Below are 22,674 nucleotides of genomic sequence, written 5' to 3'. Positions count from 1 at the left end.
CACAGCTGGTCCCATCCCAAACTATTCTGTATTTAGGGATGGAGATTCACAGTCAAGTTTTTCGGGCTTTTCCGTCGGCCCCCAGAATAGATCAAGCCCTGCTCTCCATCCAGAAGATGCTGAAGAAAGAACGCTGCTCAGTCAGGCTGTGGATGAGTCTGGTAGGGACGCTGTCATCCCTGGAGCAATTTGTCTCGCTAGGAAGGCTACACCTCCGTCCTCTTCAATTCCATCTAGCTTTTCACTGGAAAAAGGACAAGACGCTAGAGGCGGTCTCGATCCCGATTTCCGAAAAGATAAAGTCTTGTCTGACTTGGTGGAAGGACAATATCAGCCTACGAGAGGGTCTTCCCCTGGCAGTTCAGATACCCAACCACGTTCTCTTCTCGGACGCATCGAACTTGGGCTGGGGCGCGACGCTGGACGGTCGGGAATGCTCAGGTCTGTGGAACTCGAGTCAGAGGAGCATGCATTTCAACAGCAAGGAGCTTTTGGCGGTTCATCTGGCCTTGATAAGCTTCGAGAATCTCCTTCGAGGCAAGGTGGTGGAGGTAAACTCGGACAACACCACGGCCTTGGCGTACATTTCCAAACAGGGAGGTACTCACTCACTGACTTTGTACGAGATCGCAAGGGACCTGCTCATCTGATCAAAAGATCGAGGCATCTCCCTAGTAAAGAGGTTCATCCAGGGCGACTTGAACGTCCTAGCAGATTGTCTCAGTCGGAAAGGTCAAGTAATTCCAATCGAATGGACCCTCCACAAGGATGTGTGCAAGAGACTTTGGGCGACTTGGGGTCAACCCACCATAGATCTCTTTGCAACCTCGCTGACCAAGAGGCTTCCAATCTATTGCTCTCCAGTCCCGGACCCAGCAGCAATACATATAGATGCCTTCCTCCTAGATTGGTCACATCTAGATCTTTGCGCATTCCCACTATTGAAGATTGTCAACAAGGTACTGCAGAAATTCGCCTCTCACGAAGGGACAAGGTTGACGTTAGTTGCTCCGCTCTGGCCCGCGAGAGAATGGTTCACCGAGGTACTTCGATGGCTAGTAGACGTTCCCAGAAGTCTTCCTCTAAGAGTAGACCTTCTACGTCAACCACACGTAAAGAAGGTACACCAAAGCCTCCACGCTCTTCGTCTGACTGCCTTCAGACTATCGAAAGACTCTCGAGAGCTAGAGGCTTTTCGAAGGAGGCAGCCAGTGCGATTGCTAGAGCAAGGAGAGCGTCTACCATTAGAGTCTACCAATCGAAGTGGGAAGTCTTCTGAGACTGGTGCAAGTCAGTTTCCGTATCCTCGACCAGTACCTCTGTAGCCCAAATAGCTGATTTTCTCTTATACCTGAGAAAAGTACGATCCCTTTCAGCTCCTACTATCAAGGGCTACAGAAGCATGTTGGCCTCGGTCTTCCGGCATAGAGGCTTAGATCTTTCCAACAATAAAGATCTGCAAGACCTCCTTAAGTCTTTCGAGACCTCTAAGGAGCGTCGTTTGGCTACTCCTGGGTGGAATTTAGACTTGGTCCTAAGATTCCTCATGTCAGACAGGTTTGAGCCTTTGCAGTCAGCCTCTCTGAAAGATCTCACTCTTAAGACTCTTTTCCTGGTATGCTTAGCCTCGGCTAAAAGAGTCAGTGAGCTTCATGCCTTCAGCAAGAACATCGGGTTTTCGTCAGAAAAAGCTACTTGTTCTCTGCAACTTTGTTTCCTAGCCAAAAATGAGCTACCTTCTCGTCCTTGGCCTAAATCTTTCGATATTCCTAGATTATCGGAGATCGTAGGCAATGAACTAGAAAGAGTCTTATGCCCTGTTAGAGCTCTTAAGTTCTACTTAGCTCGTACTAAACCTTTACGAGGCCAATCTGAAGCGTTATGGTGTTCGGTTAAGAAACCATCCTTGCCTATGTCAAAGAATGCTTTGTCATGTTTTATCAGATTGTTAATACGAGAAGCTCATTCACACTTGAGTGAGGAAGACCGATCTTTGCTTAAGGTTAAGACGCACGAGGTTAGAGCTGTAGCAACTTCCGTGGCCTTTAAGCAAAATAGATCTCTGCAAAGTATCATGGACGCAACCTATTGGAGAAGCAAGTCAGTGTTCGCGTCATTTTACTTGAAAGATGTCCAGTCTCTTTACGAGAACTGCTACACACTGGGACCATTCGTAGCAGCGAGTGCAGTAGTGGGTGAGGGCTCAACCACTACAATTCCCTAATTCCATATCCTTTTAATCTGTCTCTTGAAATGTTTTAATGTTTTTATGGGTTGTCCGGAAGGCTAAGAAGCCTTTCGCATCCTGGTTGATTTGGCGGGTGGTCAAAGTCATTTCTTGAGAGCCCCCAGATTAGGGGTTTGATGAGGTCCTGTTGTATGGGTTGCAGCCATTGATACTTCAGCTCCTGGGGGTCTGTCAGCATCCTAAGAGGATATCTGGGCTCCGTAAGGAAGACGTACTCACAAGGCAGAGTAATCGTCTAAGTCGACTTCCTTACCAGGTACCTATTTATTTTGGTTTTGTTATATTGATAACTGCCAAAATGAAATAAAAAACTCTTAGCTTATACGATGTAAACATATTTAACTCTGGTCTCTACCCACCTCCTTGGGTGTGAATCAGCTATTATATATTCACCGGCTAAGTTAAATATTTAAAAATGATATTTTAATTATAAAATAAATTTTTGAATATACTTACCCGGTGAATATATAAATTAAACGACCCTCCCTTCCTCCCCAATAGAGACGCAGTGGGATGAGAAGAATTTGAATCTTTGTTTACATCGAGAGTGGTATCTGGCCGACAGTTGGCGCTGGTGGGCACACCCGCAACCTGTATAGCGATCGCTGGCGAGTTTTTTACTGTATGTGTCTGTCGAGCAACAGAGTTGCAGCTATTATATATTCACCGGGTAAGTATATTCAAAAATTTATTTTATATTTAAAATATATTTACCACTCCTAAAGATTTTGCTTATTTAGCCAATTGATCCTATCTGGAATTGTTGGCTATCATTAAATATAATTAAGTTTGGTATAATATAATAAAAAGCATGGGATATCTTTAGTCTCTCAGTTGATTAGAGCCTGTACTCTCCCTTCTTGCAAGTTCACCCTCTCCTTAGAATAAGATATCATCTTTTTGTGGGTGAAGAAGGTAAAATTAGACTAGGAGTTGAATAGCTATGGAGTTAGGACAAAACGGAGTATGTGAAAAGTAAAAGAAGTGAGATCAGTGAAAGTAATGGTCAAAGGATGATGATGAAGTTCAATGTAATTCACAAAGGACTGTGGGTATGAGCCCCATACAAGTCCTTCCTTTTGTGAACTTAAAGCCAGTAACAAAGTTTTAATATCTTGCAGATAATTTGTTGACCAGATTTTGTTTAATGCATAATTAAGATCCCTTTCCACAATGTCTCCTTGGTGATTGTGCTTAGCCAGGGGTTCTGAATTCTGTACAAGAGTTTACCTATCCATTCCTTGTTCTTCTTCCCCAAAGTATAAATCAGGGGTTTTCCATTGACTCCGTAAGAGGTCAAACATGTAACCCCATTGTGTTGGATGGAATGCTGAAGACAGTTTACATCCAAAATTGATCTATAAGCTATGTAAAGTAATAGTCATCCTCCCTTTTAAAAATGAGGTGTTTACCTTTTAATTTTTTTTTTTTTAGAAATGTCAGATTCTGTTATTAAAGGTTGTGAAGATAGAAGTACATTAGAATCATCTTTTGAGTTTGCAGAGCACAAGGAGATCAAAAACTGTTTATATTACAATTTATGCCTTTTCTTGGCTCTCAAAATGTAGACCACTTCGCCTGCTATAATTTTTTTTTATATAAAAATGTCACTTGGTTAGTTAGAATCCTAAGTTTTCTTGACCTGTTATTTACGTACTTTGCCTTTTCTAACCCTTCGGTTGGGTTTTATTCACAGGTTTCAATTAGTAACCTAACTCTTAGTCCATCATTTGGCCACTTTCAGTTTTATTTTATCTTTTCTCAAATTTGAAGGACTTCATTTTTATTTGTTTATAATTTTTTCAACCAGAAATTGGTGTAGTTATTAAAAAATACCAGATTTTTTTCCCTTTGGACTTCAGAAAGAAATAAAGAATTTAATGTTGAGGAGTCAGAACTTAAAAGTACATTTTTTACATGAGGAAATTAATGTGGTATACATTGTCTGGAATTTTTACATTTTTAAACCTGTGTACTTGCCAAAAATAAAGCTATGATGCTATCTATAAAGAAATTTAGCTCTGAATTAGGGTAAAAAAGGCAAAAACAGCTGAAGCTCCAAAAGCCCACCTTGAAGGATAATGCTATCAGATTATTATACATATGAGCGTTAGGTGAGTATAGAAATGGATTTATTAAAATTCTGTTCTTTTTTTAAATCTCTTCTGTAATTTCTTTTCTATGTTTTTATACTTTCAGATTGTGTCTAGCTGGATTTGTCTCTTCTTGTATAGTTGGACACTGGTAGCACCCCTTATTCTGTCCAACAGGGACTTCAGTTAAACAAGGATGAGAGCTGATTTTTTTTTTTCCATTTAGCCAAGCAGTGTTGTGATTCCATCGATGAAAACATATGGGGACTGCATGTTTAACAAAGTTTTGTCATCTGTGATGTCAACAATAAGGGTTGTTTAGTATTTTCTTTGGACGTTACTGTACCATACTATGAAGGCTGATACCAAACTCATAAGTTTAGGTAGTTGAATTGCAAAGAACCATCGGGGTGTACTGTATATAAAGAGCATAATGAGAGCAAGAAGTCTTGGTTCCAAAAGTTAAGGAAGAAAGATTTATTACTGATTAATATGAACAAGAAAAAATACATAGCTTAATATGGAGATCTAAAAAGACTTTTTACACTACATGAGATCTGATTGATATAATGTTACTGGAAAGTGGGTAAATTTTAGGAGCATTGACAATGTAATTTGGAAGTTATACGGACTGAGAATATTTAAATGTGTAAAAGTGAGATATTGTAGGGTATTGTTTATGTGAAAATAAATAATTTCAGCTGGTGGGTTTAATGCTTAGATATTTTAGGTTATCATAGTCTCCATCTTATTAAGGTAACTTTTGAAGTAACAATTGCCTTGTTTAGTGTCTTTTAGCCTTTTTCCTCCTTCTGTATGGCACTAAACTATATTTGTGTTGCTAGTGTAAAGGGTTGGCTAAATACTGTATTGTAATGATGGAAGATATACTATCAATTACTGTACTGTTCAGTTATGTAGAATTTGTTTGTTTTATTATGCATATGTTTGAAATGGAATAGATAATTACCAAAGTATAGGTTACATTTTTACATTTGTGTGTTCGTGTAACAGCTTTTGTTTTAACAAATAAGTCATCCTATCCTTTAATTTCCTTTTATTACAACCTTCTGTGGTTATACTGTTGTCTATTAAATTCTAGAAAGTAAATGTAATTAGAGTGTAATAGTAATTTTTAGAAATTGTGTGGCTACTGTATCACTATGCCATGCTGTACATGAATCATAAGTGTGGACACTGAAATAATTTTCATTTCGTGTTTTATTTTTGAATTGTGGTTCTCCTTCAAATCAAGATTATAATTAAATTTTTGTCTGTAGTTTTGTGGCACTATTTAATTATATTTAATACAGAGATATTTCTCTGAGAAAGCTAATGGATATTGGATGCACATTCTTATGAGACAGGATCTTTACATAATTTTAAAGAGAAACTTTCCTCATCAATATGTGCCATTAGAAAAATTAATAACCTTGATCAAGGAAAGTACAATACTAGTAGAAACTGATACTGCAATCATTCTTGTAAGGAAGTACTAGAATGTGTTAGTACTTAACAATTGGATGAAAAATTTACCCTGTGATAACTTTTGACAAGTTCTGTAACTCTTATTTCATATTTTACTCAATTGTATTATTCTACTGAATATATCTATGAATAATAAATGTGATAATATTACTGAATGCATTTTTTTTTAAATCCCAGGGATAATTTTTATTGACTAATGCAATTATTTAGTGTACTATTGTTTGTTCTTTTGTAAATACAAACTATCATCCTTTATGTAGGGGAGTATGTTTCAAGTGCGAAAGCTGGGCGGCCGTTAAAACTTTTAACGAGCAGTTAAGTGACAGGTGGGAGTGAAGGCGAGAAGTCCCACTCTCTTACCTGTCAAAATCACTAGAAGTGATGTTTTCGGCTGCATTGAGGACAGATGTACAAATGCAACCTTAAGAGAAATTTTCTTTTTATTTCAGGAATACTGGCTGCTGATTGTTATGGTGAAGCAAAACACTTGTGGGAGGATGGGCTTGCATCTAGCATTTTTTTGTAAAACAGTCTGTAAATCCACACTGCTCTTGCTAGGGTCACGTTTGTCTATCATCCCCGTGTGCCAAGTGTAAGCGGTGGCAGATGTATGCTTTGATGGAGAAGAGGAGGGCTGCTTTCATCCGCACATCGGGTGCTCCTGCGCTTATTATCTTGGCTCTTTTCCCAGGGAGCGAGCAGCAGGGTCATGAAGCCCTCTGACCTACTTCAGCGAATTTAATGTTCTGGCGAGTGGGGAGTTCCTTCTGTGTCCGCCCCACTCCATCGTTGGTTGGGACTCTTCTGTCTGTGCTACTAATGATGACAAGTGTGACATAAGGGGGTTTTGGCCTTCTTAGGTCTTTCAGGTAAGGTTTCCAGTGCCAGTGTTTCCTTGGTGATACCAGTGGGAAAGTCAGTGGGTTTGTGCCTTCCAGCCCTAATATATCGCATCAAGCTTATCCTTTATAACCATTAGCTGATCTACATTGGAATTATGGTAAATTAATTCCACTCAATCCTGCCTCCTAACTCATGGTAATCTTCCATATGCCCAGTTTCCTAATGCATTATTGATATTTGAATGTCCTATGTTACCAATACAAGACACATGTTAAATGAGTTTTCTCTCAACCCTGTCCACCTGAATTTCCATCTAGTGCAGGTCATCTACCTTCTATCCTCTGTTTCCAGGTTACTTCTTAATGGCCTTCATCCTGGTACTTTAAAGTAAGTATCTACTGTATTACTCCTCATACTACCTATACTTAATTGATTATGAAAATGGCACAAGTAATTAAGGCAACCTTTGCTATTTTGCTCGCTCATTTGATTCCAGTAAATGCAAACTCTCCTGTCTAGAAAATATCAGTAGGCCTACATACTTTGTGAATCCTCTTTAAAAGAACCTTTATCATGAAAAGTGGGATTTGCTACATTCATCTTTATATAGTGGATTTTTTGGGCTCAAGCCATGTCGTCCTGATGGAAGGTTCCTTTAGTAGCTTCCTTAGGGTATATATGACATATATACCTTAAGGAAGCTACTGAAGGAACCTTCCATCAGGGCGACATGGCTATCTCACCCAAAAATAGATTTTTCTTTTTGCTCAAAATCCGTTTTATGCCACATGATTTAGTAGAGGACCTGGGGAGGAAGATTAGCACTAATGTATGAGGGTGGGTAGAGAAATTATGTTGTCACATTATGAAGTTAATTTCAAGTCAAACAGCAAGATGGAAAATAAGAAGTCTACAAAAAGTCTAAGGTTACCAAGTGGGTGCCTACATAGGCCAAAGAGTTGCTCCAAAGACCCTTTGGTAATGATAAGAGTACCCTGCATTCTGAGCATTAAAAGTTCTATCCTACATCAAAGAAGTTCCCCACATATGATTTAAAGAAAAATTGCTATTTCATTGATGTTTTGTAATACCAAAATTAAACTTTCTGAGCAAAAAACCTTCCATAATGGTATAGCCTGCCGATCTGTGAGGCTTACTGGCAATATCCGTACCAGTGATATAAGCTATTTGGTTGTAAAGGCAAAAGTAAGTATACAGGAATTTTGGTGAAGTATATTTACTAGCTCTGTAATAACTTTGAACAATGGTAAAAGTAAACAATCTAAACTTAGCAACGGCTATAAGGTTATGACCAGTATGAGACTGAGATTAGTTAGTCAAGATTGCATGCCAATTGCAGTAGTTGGTAAGCCATTTAAGGATTCAAATGGCATAAGGAAACTGGTGTGGCCTTTTGGACTCTTAATTGTCCAAGATCTAGCTTGTAAATAGGGTGGATAACTAATTGTGTTTTTAGAGTAGAAATCTATGGGCCCAATAGAAATGGCTCTGTTTAGCACCAGAGAACAATTTTGGATAAATATTAGTATTCATAATTGCATAATACCATAAGTGACCAGAAACGTCAAAATTAATCGAACTTCAATCAGAATTTGGGAAGAAGAAGAAGAGTCTTGAGTGGTTTGTTTACATTTGAAGTAACCTGTGGTCATCTTACAATCAAGGACTGCTCTTTATCTCAGATTATAAACGCTTTGAGTAAAAACAATGTTATCAAACCGACGCTTTCCATGTCAGCGTCACCAATGTATTCCCGTGAAGCACGATGGGCCACCTTTATAGCAGATTATAATAATATAGTAGCGAATTTAAGACATGGATGGCTTTGAGTCAAATACATTACGTAATGTTTACTTGTTATTCGAAGTTAACAGGAAAGAAGATCTGTGATGAAGATGATATCAAGAAACAATATAGAATTGACCAAAATGAGAAAAAAATTGTGAAAGTAAGTGATTTTGTGATGATACATAGAGCAAGAATGTTATTGAGTTTATTCGGTTAAAGTTTAGTTTGCTCGGAAATACAATGAGATATTGTATACACATACTGTAGGCCTACCCTCTCTCTCTCTCTCTCTCTCTCTCTCTCTCTCTCTCTCTCTCTCTCTCTCTCTCTCTCTCTCTCTCTCTCTCTCTCTCTCTCTCTCTCTCTCTCATTTTGCATTGAATTTAGCCTAATTAAGTTTCACACTTGAATGATATCCCATACATCTCTCTCTCTCTCTCTCTCTCTCTCTCTCTCTCTCTCTCTCTCTCTCTCTCTCTCTCTCTCTCTCTCTCTCTCTCTCTCTCTCTCTCTCACACACACACACACACACACACACACACATATATATATATATATATATATATATATATATATATATATATATATATATATATATATATATATATATATATATATATATATATATATATATATATATATATATATATATATATATTTATATATACATACATACATATATGCCCCCTGTGGCCACGGGGGCATATAAAAATTAGAATAGCGCCAACGTTATCCCTGCGTGTCGTAAGAGGCGACTAAAAGGGACGGGACGAGGGGGCTGGGAACCCCCTCTCCTGTAAAAAATTCCTGCGAGACATCGACAAGGAGATGGAGCTGGGGGGAGAGTGACTGCTCCCCGCACTCTAGTTTTGGGGTGTTTAAATGTGCGTGGATGTAGTACGATAGAGAGTAAAAGATGTGAGATTGGAAGTATGTTTAGAAGTAGAAGGATGGATGTATTGGCCTTGTGTGAGACAAAGATGAAAGGAAAGGGTGAAGTTATGTTTGGTGAAATGTCTGGTAGAGTGTCTGGGATTGAAAGGGGAAGAGCGAGAGAGGGTGTGGCGTTATTGCTGAGTGAATGGATGACAGGTAAAGTAGTGGAATGGAAGGAGATATCATCTAGGTTAATGTGGGTAAGGGTTAGGTTGGGTAGGGAATGTTGGGCGTTTGTCAGTGCGTATGGGCCAGGTAGTGAGAAAAGTGAAGAAGATCGGAATGAGTTCTGGAATGATTTAGCTAGGTGTGTAGAAGGACTGGGTAGAAGGAATTATGTAGTTGTTATGGGTGACTTGAATGCTAGAGTGGGCGCTGGAGAGGTAGAAGGTGTCATTGGTAAGTATGGCGTACCAGGTGAAAATGAGAGTGGTGAGAGACTGGTAGACATGTGTGTTGAACAAGAGATGGTAATAGGTGCTAGCTTCTTTAAAAAGAAAGATAAGAATAAGTATACATGGGTAAGAGTGGCAAATGGAAGAGTAGTAGAAAGGGCATTAATGGATTATGTGTTGGTAACTAAAAGAATGTTTGGAAGATTGAAAGACGTGCACGTGTTTAGGGGTATGGCTAACGGTATGTCTGATCATTTTTTGGTGGAAGGAAAATTAGTTGTAGCAAAAGAGTGGGGGAATAGAGTAGGTGGATGTAAAAGGGAGGTAGTGAGGATTGAAGAGCTAATAAAACCGGGGGTAAAAAGTAAATATCAGGAAAGGTTGAAAATGGCATATGATGAGGTGAGAGTAAGAGAAACTGGTAATTTAGAGGAGGAGTGGAAGTTAGCAAAAGAAAATTTTGTTGGGATTGCAAGTGATGTATGTGGCAAGAAGGTTGTTGGAGGCAGCATGAGGAAGGGCAGTGAATGGTGGAATGAAGGAGTGAAGGTGAAAGTGGAAGAGAAAAAGAGGGCTTTTGAAGAATGGCTGCAGAGTAATAGTATAGAGAAGTATGAAAAATATAGAGAGAAAAAGGTGGAAGTAAAGCGCAAGGTACGTGAGGCAAAGAGGGCAGCTGACCTGAGGTGGGGTCAGGGATTGGGTCAGTCATATGAAGAGAATAAGAAGAAGTTTTGGAAAGAAGTGAAGAGAGTAAGGAAGGCTGGCGCAAGAATTGAAGAGACAGTGAAAGATGGAAATGGAAGGTTGTTAAAAGGAGAGGAGGCAAGGAAAAGGTGGGCGGAATATTTTGAAAGTTTGCTGAATGTTGAGGATAATAGGGAGGCAGATATAATTGCTGTTCCAGGTGTTGAGGTGCCAGTGATGGGAGATGAGAATGAGAGAGAGATAACAATAGAGGAAGTGAGGAGAGCACTAGATGAAACGAGAGTAGGAAAAGCATCTGGTATGGACGGTGTGAAAGCTGAGATGTTGAAGGAAGGGGGTGTGACTGTACTTGAATGGTTGGTGAGATTGTTTAATATGTGTTTTGTGTTGTCAATGGTACCAGTAGATTGGGTTTGTGCATGTATTGTACCACTATATAAGGGTAAGGGAGATGTGCATGAGTGTTGTAATTCAAGAGGTATTAGTTTGTTGAGTGTAGTTGGAAAAGTGTATGGTAGAGTACTGATTAATAGGATTAAGGATAAAACAGAGAATGCAATCTTGGAAGTACAGGGTGGTTTTAGAAGAGGTAGGGGTTGTATGAATCAGATTTTTACAGTTAGGCAGATATGCGAGAAATATTTAGCAAAAGGTAAGGAGGTGTATGTTGCGTTTATGGATCTGGAGAAAGCATATGATAGAGTTGATAGGGAAGCAATGTGGGATGTGATGAGGTTATATGGAGTTGGTGGAAGGTTGTTGCAAGCAGTGAAAAGTTTATACAAAGGTAGTAAAGCATGTGTTAGAATAGGAAATGAAGTGAGTGATTGGTTTCCGGTGAGAGTGGGGCTGAGACAGGGATGTGTGATGTCGCCGTGGTTGTTTAACTTGTATGTTGATGGAGTGGTGAGAGGTGAATGCTCGAGTGCTTGGACGAGGATTAAAACTGGTAGGCGAGAATGACCATGAATGGGAGGTAAATCAGTTGTTGTTTGCAGATGATACTGTACTGGTAGCAGACACAGAAGAGAAGCTTGACCGACTAGTGACAGAATTTGGAAGGGTGTGTGAGAGAAGGAAGTTGAGAGTTAATGTGGGTAAGAGTAAGGTTATGAGATGTACGAGAAGGGAAGGTGGTGCAAGGTTGAATGTCATGTTGAATGGAGAGTTACTTGAGGAGGTGGATCAGTTTAAGTACTTGGGGTCTATTGTTGCAGCAAATGGTGGAGTGGAAGCAGATGTACGTCAGAGAGTGAATGAAGGTTGCAAAGTGTTGGGGGCAGTTAAGGGAGTAGTAAAAAATAGAGGGTTGGGCATGAATGTAAAGAGAGTTCTATATGAGAAAGTGATTGTACCAACTGTGATGTATGGATCGGAGTCGTGGGGAATGAAAGTGATGGAGAGACAGAAATTGAATGTGTTTGAGATGAAGTGTCTGAGGAGTATGGCTGGTGTATCTCGAGTAGATAGGGTTAGGAACGAAGTGGTGAGGGAGAGAACGGGTGTTAGAAATGAGTTAGCGGCTAGAGTGGATATGAATGTGTTGAGGTGGTTTGGCCATGTTGAGAGAATGGAAAATGGTTGTCTGCTAAAGAAGGTGATGAATGCAAGAGTTGATGGGAGAAGTACAAGAGGAAGGCCAAGGTTTGGGTGGATGGATGGTGTGAAGAAAGCTCTGGGTGATAGGAGGATAGATGTGAGAGAGGCAAGAGAGCGTGCTAGAAATAGGAATGAATGGCGAGCGATTGTGACGCAGTTCCAGTAGGCCCTGCTGCTTCCTCCGGGGCCTTAGATGACCGCGGAGGTAGCAGCAGTAGGGGAGTCAGCATTATGAAGCTTCATCTGTGGTGGAAATGTGGGAGGTTGGGCTGTGGCACCCTAGCAGTACCAGCTGAACTCGGTTGAGTCCCTGATTAGGCTGAAGGAACATAGAGAGTAGAGGTCCCCTTTTTGTTTTGTTTCATTGTTGGTGTCGGCTACCCCCCAAAATTGGGGGAAGTGCCTTGGTATATAGATAGATAGACATATATCATACACTTACAAACACACACAACACTAACTCCTGGACAAGCCTCCTGTGCATAGAATCCACATCAGTCACTTCATACGCCTACTCATCAGCAGCACATCAAGTCCATATAGACACTGTCTCACTCACATGTATCTTGTAGTTGCTGTTGAACTTTCTGTACATCTATTGTCAGACCCTCCTTTCCGTTGCGTCTTTCTGTGTCATCTTTTTAATCCTTGAAAGGATCTCCTCAGCTCCTCTTCCCTCCCAGAATACCTTGGTAATAAATTTGATGGCACAATCCGTTCTTTCTACATGATCAAACCACTTCAAAATGCTCTGATCAATCATTCACATTCATATAACACTATTATTTTTTTTTCGTGCGGTTCTCGAACCCTTTTACGAACTTATCATATTGATTTTTCTTACAGATGGCATGTATTTTGCAAACTTCACGTCAATAGCTTCAGCCTTTTCCTTTCGTCCCATTTAACATTCACAGTTTATATTTTGCATTCCCTTTATACATTTCCACCCGGCTTCCGCGTTCAAATCAAGCACTCTACCAATCTCTAGCACATGTCCTGCTACCCTCTTTACTTCAACTATTCTTTGACTTATCCTCTTTCACCTTACTGTGCATTCTCCCAATTACTTACATAGATCAACCAATTCTATTCCTCCACCATCTATTTTGCCAGTCATTACACTATCTCTCTAGAGATGAATTATTCTAATTACCCCAACCTTGTTCAAACTTACTCAAAAACATCACATTTGGAAATATTTTCAGTCTTCTTCACCAATTTCCCTTGTGGCTTTTTACGATCCCCCAGCAACAACATCATTTGCGAACATCAGCCTACGTTCCCGCACTTCATTCAAAATCTATTTTCTTCTCCCACAACTCTGCTCCTACGCTGCCCTCTCTCAGATATCTTGTATCACTTCATTCATAAAGATGGTGGACAACCATAAAGATATAACACACTTTTTCTCATCTCCAATTTCATACCAACCCGGCCATTTTTCCTGTCAGCAAAATTCAAGTGCAATCTTTGTTTCTATCATAAACATTTTAATTATTTTCAACAACCCATTTTCTATTTCATATATTCCTAACTCTACCCGTATTAGCCCTCTATAGATTATGTAATAAACCTTTTTTTCTATGTCAATATATTCCACATACTTTATCACTTGTTATACTGCACTTTCCTAATCACAGTTTTCTTTACGCGAATCCTGTAGGGCCTATAGGCCTACTGAGTCACGCAAGTGACTAGAATTCTTGCAGTCACCAGCATTCCCTTTACTTATTCACTCATTCCTCTCTCCCATTCCTAGATTACGTGTCCGGGTAATACATATTTCAGAATTATCCTCTATCAAGGTTAATTCAGATATCTTGCTGGGGATATATATCTCAGATCAGAAGCTGTAAAGATATTTCATATGAGAAATGCAGTGCATTTTTACACCATTATTTAGGTATAAGTTAATTTCAAAACGATTTAATTGCAGTAATTATTAGTTATAGGTATTTCATCAGCAATTAATAGTAATATTAGTAACGCTATTAATAAAAGTCTTGCTTTACTTAACGTTAGTTGGAAGGTGAACTTATGATTGACCTGACGTTTTCCTGGTAATTACAATGGAAATGAATCTGCAAAATACCACTAATTTATTCATAATTCATACTTAAATTTGCTTATTTAAATGACAATTTTGTTTGCACACCTTTTCTCCAGAAAGAGGAAGAGACGCTATTATTCAATGTTTAGTTTTTGAAGATACAATATTGCAAACTCTAGCTACAAAACCCTTACTATTACTTCAAGTACAATTACTATTGGTCAAATTTGCAAAAACTAGCTGAAATATGGATATAATATTTTGCTTATTTGTTACTGCTAATTTTAGTATATAGGAGTCTGTATATCTGATTTGTTTTAATTCAACAATTAACTAGATTTTATTAGCATATGAGATATTTCTTAAAGTTATTTAAAGCAAAACAGAACTTTTTGTCATGCATATAAAATCTAAAAATCGATGCTATTTCATGGATATTGTGGCTTATATATTTAAAAATTAATAAAAACAATCATACAGTAATAATATGATTAACGTATATTACATAACTGTTAAGGTTAAATATACCAAAATGGCTAAACTCATACTTTGAAAATCAAATCCAGATTTATTAAAGTTTATCCTTATTCATGACCCCTAATTTGCCCTAAATCATAACCCGTTTTCTATAATGATTGTGGCTGAAAAACTAAACCTGGAGTTTCCAGTCTACCAAAATGACAATTTTCAGGATAAATGACGTCGTTAGTTCAATGTGATATTATCTAAAGTAAGTTATATTGCTTTGGGTGTATGTAGTTTGGTAGAACAAATGTAAAGTTGGTATTATTGTACTGTATTACAGGGCAATGTAACATTGAGAATTTTTTTTCCTTATTTAAACATTGTTTGGAAATATGAGGATAATTTTACGATTTACGTAATATTACGAGGTAATGTTATCTTGCTAAGTGTGAAGGAAGGCTGGTCTTAGGGTAGGCCAAGGATACTTTTGTTTAAGGAGTTGTTGCAGACGAGTAGTATCCAACCCCCAAAGCAAGTTACGGTACGGCCTAAGTTAGGTTAGTTTGGGGACCGTTATGTGGTGTTTTCAGAATTTTTCCAATGGCCTCATCTAACCCACTTCAAAGTCTCCAATTGCTTCCTTAATGTTGCTTTAGCCTGGAGGTACTATAGTTAAGGCATTATTATCACCATATTTTAAGTTTTGTGCTTGCTTGGGGCCATTATAACTTGCTGCATAACTCATATCCTATGGGCCAGAGGTAATCAACTTACAGTTAGACAGGTTAGGACCTTAATAACCTGAGGTTACAGGATCAGCATGACAGGATTGTCCCATATTTAAGACATTTGTTCCGTGTCCCATATTGACACTCCCTGGGATGCCTTCTGTCCCATGTTAACACTCCCTGGGATGCTTTCTGTCCCTTGTTAACACTCCCTGGGATGCTTTCTGTCCCATGTTGACACTCATTTGGATGCCTTCTATCCCATGTTTTCAATATTTGAAATATAAAACAATGTACTAGTCTTCAGTTTGTCATATATGCTCAGACTAAACACCATCTCTTTAGCGCAGTTGGATCCATTCTATAATATTACAAATGAAAAGTAACTTACTAACGACAATGAGGAAAATAATTTTATAAGGATTCTTAAAAAAATCTTCATGTGTATTTTATTGTCAGCAAGAGAACTCTAATCCAAGACATTAAAAGACCATGGTACAGAGGCTATGGTACTGCCTAAGACTAGAGAACAATAGTTTGATTTTGGAGTGTCCTTCTCATAGAAGAGCTGCTTGCCATAGATAGAGTCTTCTGCCCTTACCTAGATGAAAGTAGCCACTGAACAAATACAATGCAGTAGTTAATCCTTGAGCTAAGAAGAAATGTTTGATAAGATAATCTCAAGTGTGGTCAAGTGTATGAGGACAGAGGAGAATGTGGAAGGAATAGGCCAGACTAGTCGGTGTATGTGTAGGTAAAAACAAAATGAACTGTAACCAGAGAGAGGTATCCAATGTAGTACTGTCTGGCTAGTCATAGGACCCAATAACTCTCTAGCGGTAGTATCTCAACGGGTGGCTGGTGCCCTGGTCAACCTACTACCTACCTTGACTGTTCATTTTCTTTATTCTCAAGACTCTGCCCTGTAATTGGAAACAAGTTTGGCTTGAAGGTTTCTTTAAAAGAACTATGCAGTACTCTATTATACTTTACCTATAATCATTATCAGCTTCTTGCCGAAGCTTTAGAAATGGACTCCTCACTCGTGATATGAAATAAGACCACTGTATTCCATTTTATAATACTGTACACAAATACACTGTACTTTAATGTCTACAGCTAATTAGATATTTAATTATACTGTATTGACTGACCAGTTTGTGACTATTTTGCCTGGTGAATAGATATTTTAGTCTTTACTAGCATAGGGTTAGTTACAGACTTTAAGTACAATGTAGGCTACAATACTGCAGTATTTAAAGCTAAGTCAGGAATTTCTCATTATTCTTCATAATCTTAGTTTTAATTCCTTAATATTTTAAGCATTTTTCTTCATAGGATTGTAAATCACATGTTTATGTCAATATATTATATTTCAGCATTATTAAACTTTGATTTATTTGTTATATTCATAAAGTTATATTTTTTTCAGGGAGGCACAAAAGTCCTCATCACATAAGTTGTCTATCCCAACCAAATCAAAGCAAGATTTCAGTGACCATATCTCAAAAAGTACACTGAGTTTCTTCACGAGTGCCACATCGTTGGAATCTAGCCCAGTCATCTACATTGGAGCCAAATCCCAGCTTTTCCTTCTTTGATGGCAGAACCATACATCTCACTGGAGTGGAGTAGCACTTTTGATCCCTAATGCTAACATCACAATATCTTTCTCACATCTTCATCCACCATCAGCATATAATAAGTTTGTTCCTACATGAATATAAATCTTTATCCTATGATAGAATTATGCTTTCAGCAAAGCTGGATACTTCGGTTAAAACCTGACGAGGTAGCAGTATTGAGAGAGAGAGAGGTAAACGCTGTCCACCCAATATAAGCCACTGAGCTACCACTTTGTCTTCAGCCGTTGGAAATTACAGATGTACTTTCAGCACCCTCAACTGGCTGTTTTGATTTTTTTTTTTTTTAGATAAATATGTTAGTAGATCGTTTTATGCGAAGGATATCAAGGACGAATTTACAGTTAATTCCAGATAACTGTTGGCAGTTTTCTGTACAAACCTGCCAATATCCACATTCTTGTTCCAGTTAGACATCATTCCTGTTTGCTTTTCATTCCCTCGGTTGTGTGGCCTTGTGATGACGATAACAGTATAATCTTAAAGTGTTTGGGAATCCTTAGACATCAATGTCCTCCATAGGAGGATGACGGTTGTGTGTCCTCCTGATCCTACAAAGGTACTGAGGATGAATAACCTGATTGTACAGTCTGTTCTTAGAGTTCCTGTGGTCTCTTCTCCCATAAGTACTGTATTGTTATTGGCCTGTATACCAGCTACAGGGGGACTTTTCATGTTCTTTGGTGCTTACTTTTACAGGCGAACAAATTAAAGACATCATCAAAGATGTCTAGGTAGACTGATTGGTGGCCGTCGTATATGTGTGACCTATTATTTCTCTCCCCGTGAGAGAGACAGCATGGTATGAGGAACATCCCTTCCTGAGTAAGAGCAGAAACTTGTCTCATAGCACCAAGGCTTGTGAGCAGACTCAACTCTGGGGAGGTGTTTGTGTACTCAGTATGGATATTCACACACCTTTTACCTGTGCTTGGTTTCATTGTGGAAGAGCAAGCGCAGAGAGTTTTTCCTTAGTGGGAAGAAACTTTACACTTCTTACTCTTGTACGGAGCTGAGCTCGCACACTGCCTGTAAGAATGAAGGGCATTGCTTTCTTCCCCCTGCCGAATGATTCTCTCTCTCTCTCTCTCTCTCTCTCTCTCTCTCTCTCTCTCTCTCTCTCTCTCTCTCTCTCTCTTATTTTGGGGGTAGAGGAAAGTGGTGTACAAAGAGTTGTTCAATCTTGTACCAAATGCAGTGCCCTTGACTGAGGGCTGCTACTTCTTCCAAAGATGTTGTCCAAGATGACCTTTCAATCTAGCTGTTCATCTCCGATAAAGCCTCTCCAAGTTAGTGAGAACAGTACCTCAGTACTGTACCAGGAGGCGCAATACATACCCAGATCATACCCAGCACCGAGAGGTTCAAATATCTATTACCAATATTCAGTCTTGTACGAGACCAGGCTCTCATACCCTCGTTTGGGATAAAGAGGGCCACCCTCTGTCCTGTCCTACTTTTGGCAGTTCCTGAGAGACAAGAAGACATGAGCCCAGCAGTAGGATCATGGTGAATGAACTCCCCCTCATACAGGCAGCTTGAGGACATGACCAGACCGTCTTGGCACTGTTGACGAGATAGCTCTCCACTCTCAAGGGTTCCATGCTCAACAGGATTCTATGCACAATGTTTCCACGTGCACAGTCTTCACACCCGTACAGCCTCTACATATATACACTCCACACTCAAGGTCTTTACAAGAGCATTTTGAAGCAATATGGGAAAACATGTTTCTAGTGAAGTGAGATGCCTTACTGGTAAGTTTGGAAAAATTTTAAGTTGAGTGAGACTAAAGAAGAGAGATTATCTTATTTCCTCGCTTTGGTCTTCATATAATTTTATAATGCTTTAACTTTTGTACCTTAATTTATCATAATTTCTCTTCATATGTATATTTTGTGTTTTAATTGTAGGGAGTTTTGTCAGAGAAGAGTGGTGTAGAGAGCTAGATAAAATCTTTTCCATATTTTCAAGTCTTTTGTCTAGATTTTTACAGGTAGTTTATATATTTGGAGATCCACACCAACTCATCAGTGTACTGTTACACCTCTTGTTAAGATGGTTTAAACTTTGCATCTGGTTTTGTTGAGGAATTATAGGAAAATAGATTAAAGGGGATAAATTTATTAAAAGAATGAAAAAGTTAAAATATTGAACAACTTATTGTACTGAATAATATACACTATCAAGGGTTTATAGGTTGTTTTATTTCAAAGGTTGATTCTTGTTATGCATTAACTAACACACAAGATATTTTGATGAAAAATTTAGTGGGGGTAGTATACTCAATATTACAGTACAGTACTTTAAATGTGCTCTATTGCATAAAAACTAAAGCAGGAGAAACGGCCGTCACAGATCGACCCAGAAATTGAAAAATTAGACATTCAGTTGGAAAAAGCAGATAGGGAACTGATGAATAGTTGAGGTTTGGGCAAAAGAATTGAAAGTTAATCTTTAGAACTGCTTATTTATGGGACATTTTCTGAAATGACTTGAGATTTCTTAGTGTCTTATCAAAACTCTACTACTGTTTCTTTGAAGGGGGACATTCCCTCGAAGTGCAGTGCTTTACATCCTGATCCATTCATTCATTTCCTTTGCAGTCTCCATGCTTCACCTGACTGTCCATTCTTTGGGGTCTAACCTTTGAGTGTAGTCTTGTGTAAGTCATGGACTATCTCCAAAAAGTAACTCATTCAGATTAAAGAAGCTCTTTCTTATTTATTTAGGCTTTGGAGATTAAGTAGTTTATCCATGAAACGTAGTTATAAAACTTAGTTCCCTTATGGCCAAACATTAAAGCCTCGTGCAATTCATATTTTGTGATATAAGTACTGTACAGTACAACTAAATGGTTTTCATTTTACTTTAAAACAGATTTTTCAATATTAATCTTACCCGATGATCATGTAGCTGTCAACTCTGTTGCCCGACAGAAATCTACGGTCGGGATACGCCAGCGATCGCTATACAGGTGGGGGTGTACACAACAGCGCCATCTGTGAGCAGGTACTCAAGTACTTCTTGTCAACAAGAACTCAATTTTTCCTCTGTCGTGCCACTGGCTAGACCTACTTGGATACGCTGTTGATTCTGGAGTTATTGTTCACGATTTGGTGATGTATTTGCTCTAGAGTTTAGCCTTCGCTATTCAGGAAGCTTTATCATTAGCTTAGCAAGCTTTTGGAATTAATTTGATTTAATTATGGTGACGAAGAGAGTATGAACTCTCTTTCACTTTTAAATGGCCGACCCTTCCCTTAGACGGAAGTGTTGGTGTCGAAGAGAGTATAGACTCTCTTTCTTAATTTTGCTTACAAAGTTATAGATTTATTTTATTTCTCTCCGCCTTTTATAGGCCTCTTCGATTAACTTCCTTTTATTATAAACTTATAAAAATTAATTTTTATGTTTGTTTATATGCGACCTTTCCTAATAGTAGGCGGTCATTACTTGGAACCGAAGTTAATTCCCATTGAGCCCGTCATATCGTTTTTCCTGTTAAGATTTTATGCTATTTTAATTTTAATGTTTTTGAAAGAATTTCTTTGATAGTCTCGTACTGTTTTCAAAGTTGAACTAACGTTTTGTTTTGTCTCCGCAGTTGTTGACGTTCAGAACGTTCAACTTGCGCTCTATCGTTACGATAGAGAGAGAGTATTCACGGTTTCACGTTGCAGTAAGAGTAAACCGATTCTAGCGTTTTGTTCATTCTTTCTTAGCTTAAATGGTTTTAATTCTAATAAAGGAACTTTTTATTTGGGAAATCTTTCAGTTTTTTTCCTTTAACAAATAATATGTTTTAACGATATATATAATTGGGCTCATCTCTCAGGTTCTAAGTCAAGAGAGAGAGAGAGAGAGATAGAGACGGAGGGAGAGAGAGGATAAACGTTTCGTTCAAGCGGGTAACGTTGTTATTGTTTTTTGCTCTTCTCCCTAGTCTCTTTAGGGGAAGAAGTCTAGAGTTTTATTCTTGTTCCCAGGCTTTATGCGGTGAGAGATTTTAAACGTAGTTTATTTGATCTAGTGTTTAGTCTCTTTTCCAGCCACTGAATTCTTTATCTTTCATTATGTTTTTCTGTTACATTGTAATACTGTTTTCGCAATTACTAACTTTTAATGAAGGATAGGATTGCGTGTTTCAGGTACAAACCACTTAAAGTTTCGAGTTCAGTGAAATAAGTGCAAACAGAAAATCAAAAGTGATAAAGTGATAAGCGCAAAGTGTTACAGTGTTGCGTTCGAGGGTTCATCTGTTCGTGCCAGTTGTTCGCCTAGTCTGGGACCTCTTACAAGCTCCCAAGCCCGGGGGAGAAGTAATGTCGAAGGACTTATGGGTTCATCAGGCCTTGATCGACGAACAGACGTTTCCCTCCGTGGTTTCGGGTGTATCTACACACGTTGCCGACGTGATCACCCCACCCACACAAAGACGAGAGAGCCCATTTATTCCTCGTCTGCGGAAGAGGTTTCTCGCAGAAACCATGGACCAAATCTTGCAGCTTTTAAGTGCAAGTCGGTCCCTTCCGCGCAAGTCCAACGGCCTAGGTGTAGCCACTGGGTCAGTTCGGACTTGCTGCAGTACGACAACTGCACACCTCCCAGAGAGGCAAGGTGGTACCGCAACAGGCAGTAACTCCGTCTGTTGCCGCACCAGCGGTTTTAGACCCTCAGTCACAACGGACAGTAGCTCCGTTTGTTGTTGTCTTTCATAGACCCTAGTGGTCCTTGCTGCAGACTATACAGTCTCAGCTTGCTCCTTCATACAGGAGTATCATGCAGGAAGGTTGACAATGTAGCCTGTTAACCTACAACCCGCCGAGGTTGTGCGCTCAGCAGATACTGCGGCTGCCTGCTCCCACCCTCCACCTGTGAGAGCTCCACCTCAGATGCGCAGTCCACCCTGCCAGACGCATGTTCTTGCTGCGCCTCCTGCTTTCATGCGTGAGCTGCCGCATCGGGAGTTGCCGGGTTCCAGCACTATGCGGCAACCTCCTCAACCCATGAGGCAGGAGCCTCATGCTATGCGGCATCCTCCTCAACCCATGAGGCAGGAGCCTCATGCTATGCGGCAACCTCCTCAACCCATGAGGCAGGAGCCTCATGCTATGCGGCATCCTCCTCAACCCATGAGGCAGGAGCCTCATGCTATGCGGCATCCTCCTCAACCCATGAGGCAGGAGCCTCATGCTATGAGGAGCCTCATGCTATGCGGCATCCTCCTCAACCCATGAGGCAGGAGCCTCATGCTATGCGGCAACCTCCTCAACCCATGAGGCAGGAGCCTCATGCTATGCGGCATCCTCCTCAACCCATGCGGCATGAGCCTCATCCCATGCAGCATGAGCCTCATCCCATGCAGCATGAGCCTCATACCATGCAGCATGAGCCTCATCCCATGCAGCATGAGCCTCATCCCATGCAGCATAAGCCGCATGCCATGCAACATGCTCTGCATACCTTACAGCATGCTCTACATACAGCATGCTCTGCATACCTTACAGCATGCTCTGCATTCAGCATGCTCTGCATACCTTACAGCATGCTCTGCATACAGCATGCTCTGCATTCCTTACAGCATGCTCTGCATACAGCATGCTCTGCATTCCTTACAGCATGCTCTGCATACCTTACAACATGCTCTGCATTCCTTACAGCAT

The 22,674-nt window shown here is 39.5% G+C and overlaps 1 protein-coding gene across 4 annotated transcripts in view; it reads left to right on the top strand.

Moving 5' to 3' along the window:
* Positions 1-5,979, top strand: part of LOC137652392 (serine incorporator 1-like) — a 44,756-nt gene extending 38,777 nt beyond the window's left edge. For all 4 annotated transcript variants that reach the window (XM_068385779.1, XM_068385777.1, XM_068385778.1 and 1 more), the window contains one exon: positions 4,448-5,979. In XM_068385779.1, coding sequence (XP_068241880.1) covers positions 4,448-4,531 — 84 coding nt within the window. In that variant the 3' untranslated portion in view covers positions 4,532-5,979. The remainder of the gene's footprint in view (positions 1-4,447) is intronic.
* The last annotated feature ends 16,695 nt before the right edge of the window (positions 5,980-22,674 follow it).

Source organism: Palaemon carinicauda, chromosome 13 (assembly GCF_036898095.1).
Source record: "Palaemon carinicauda isolate YSFRI2023 chromosome 13, ASM3689809v2, whole genome shotgun sequence".
NCBI classification, from domain to species: Eukaryota; Metazoa; Arthropoda; class Malacostraca; order Decapoda; family Palaemonidae; genus Palaemon; species Palaemon carinicauda.
This window is presented reverse-complemented; position numbering and strand designations above follow the sequence as displayed.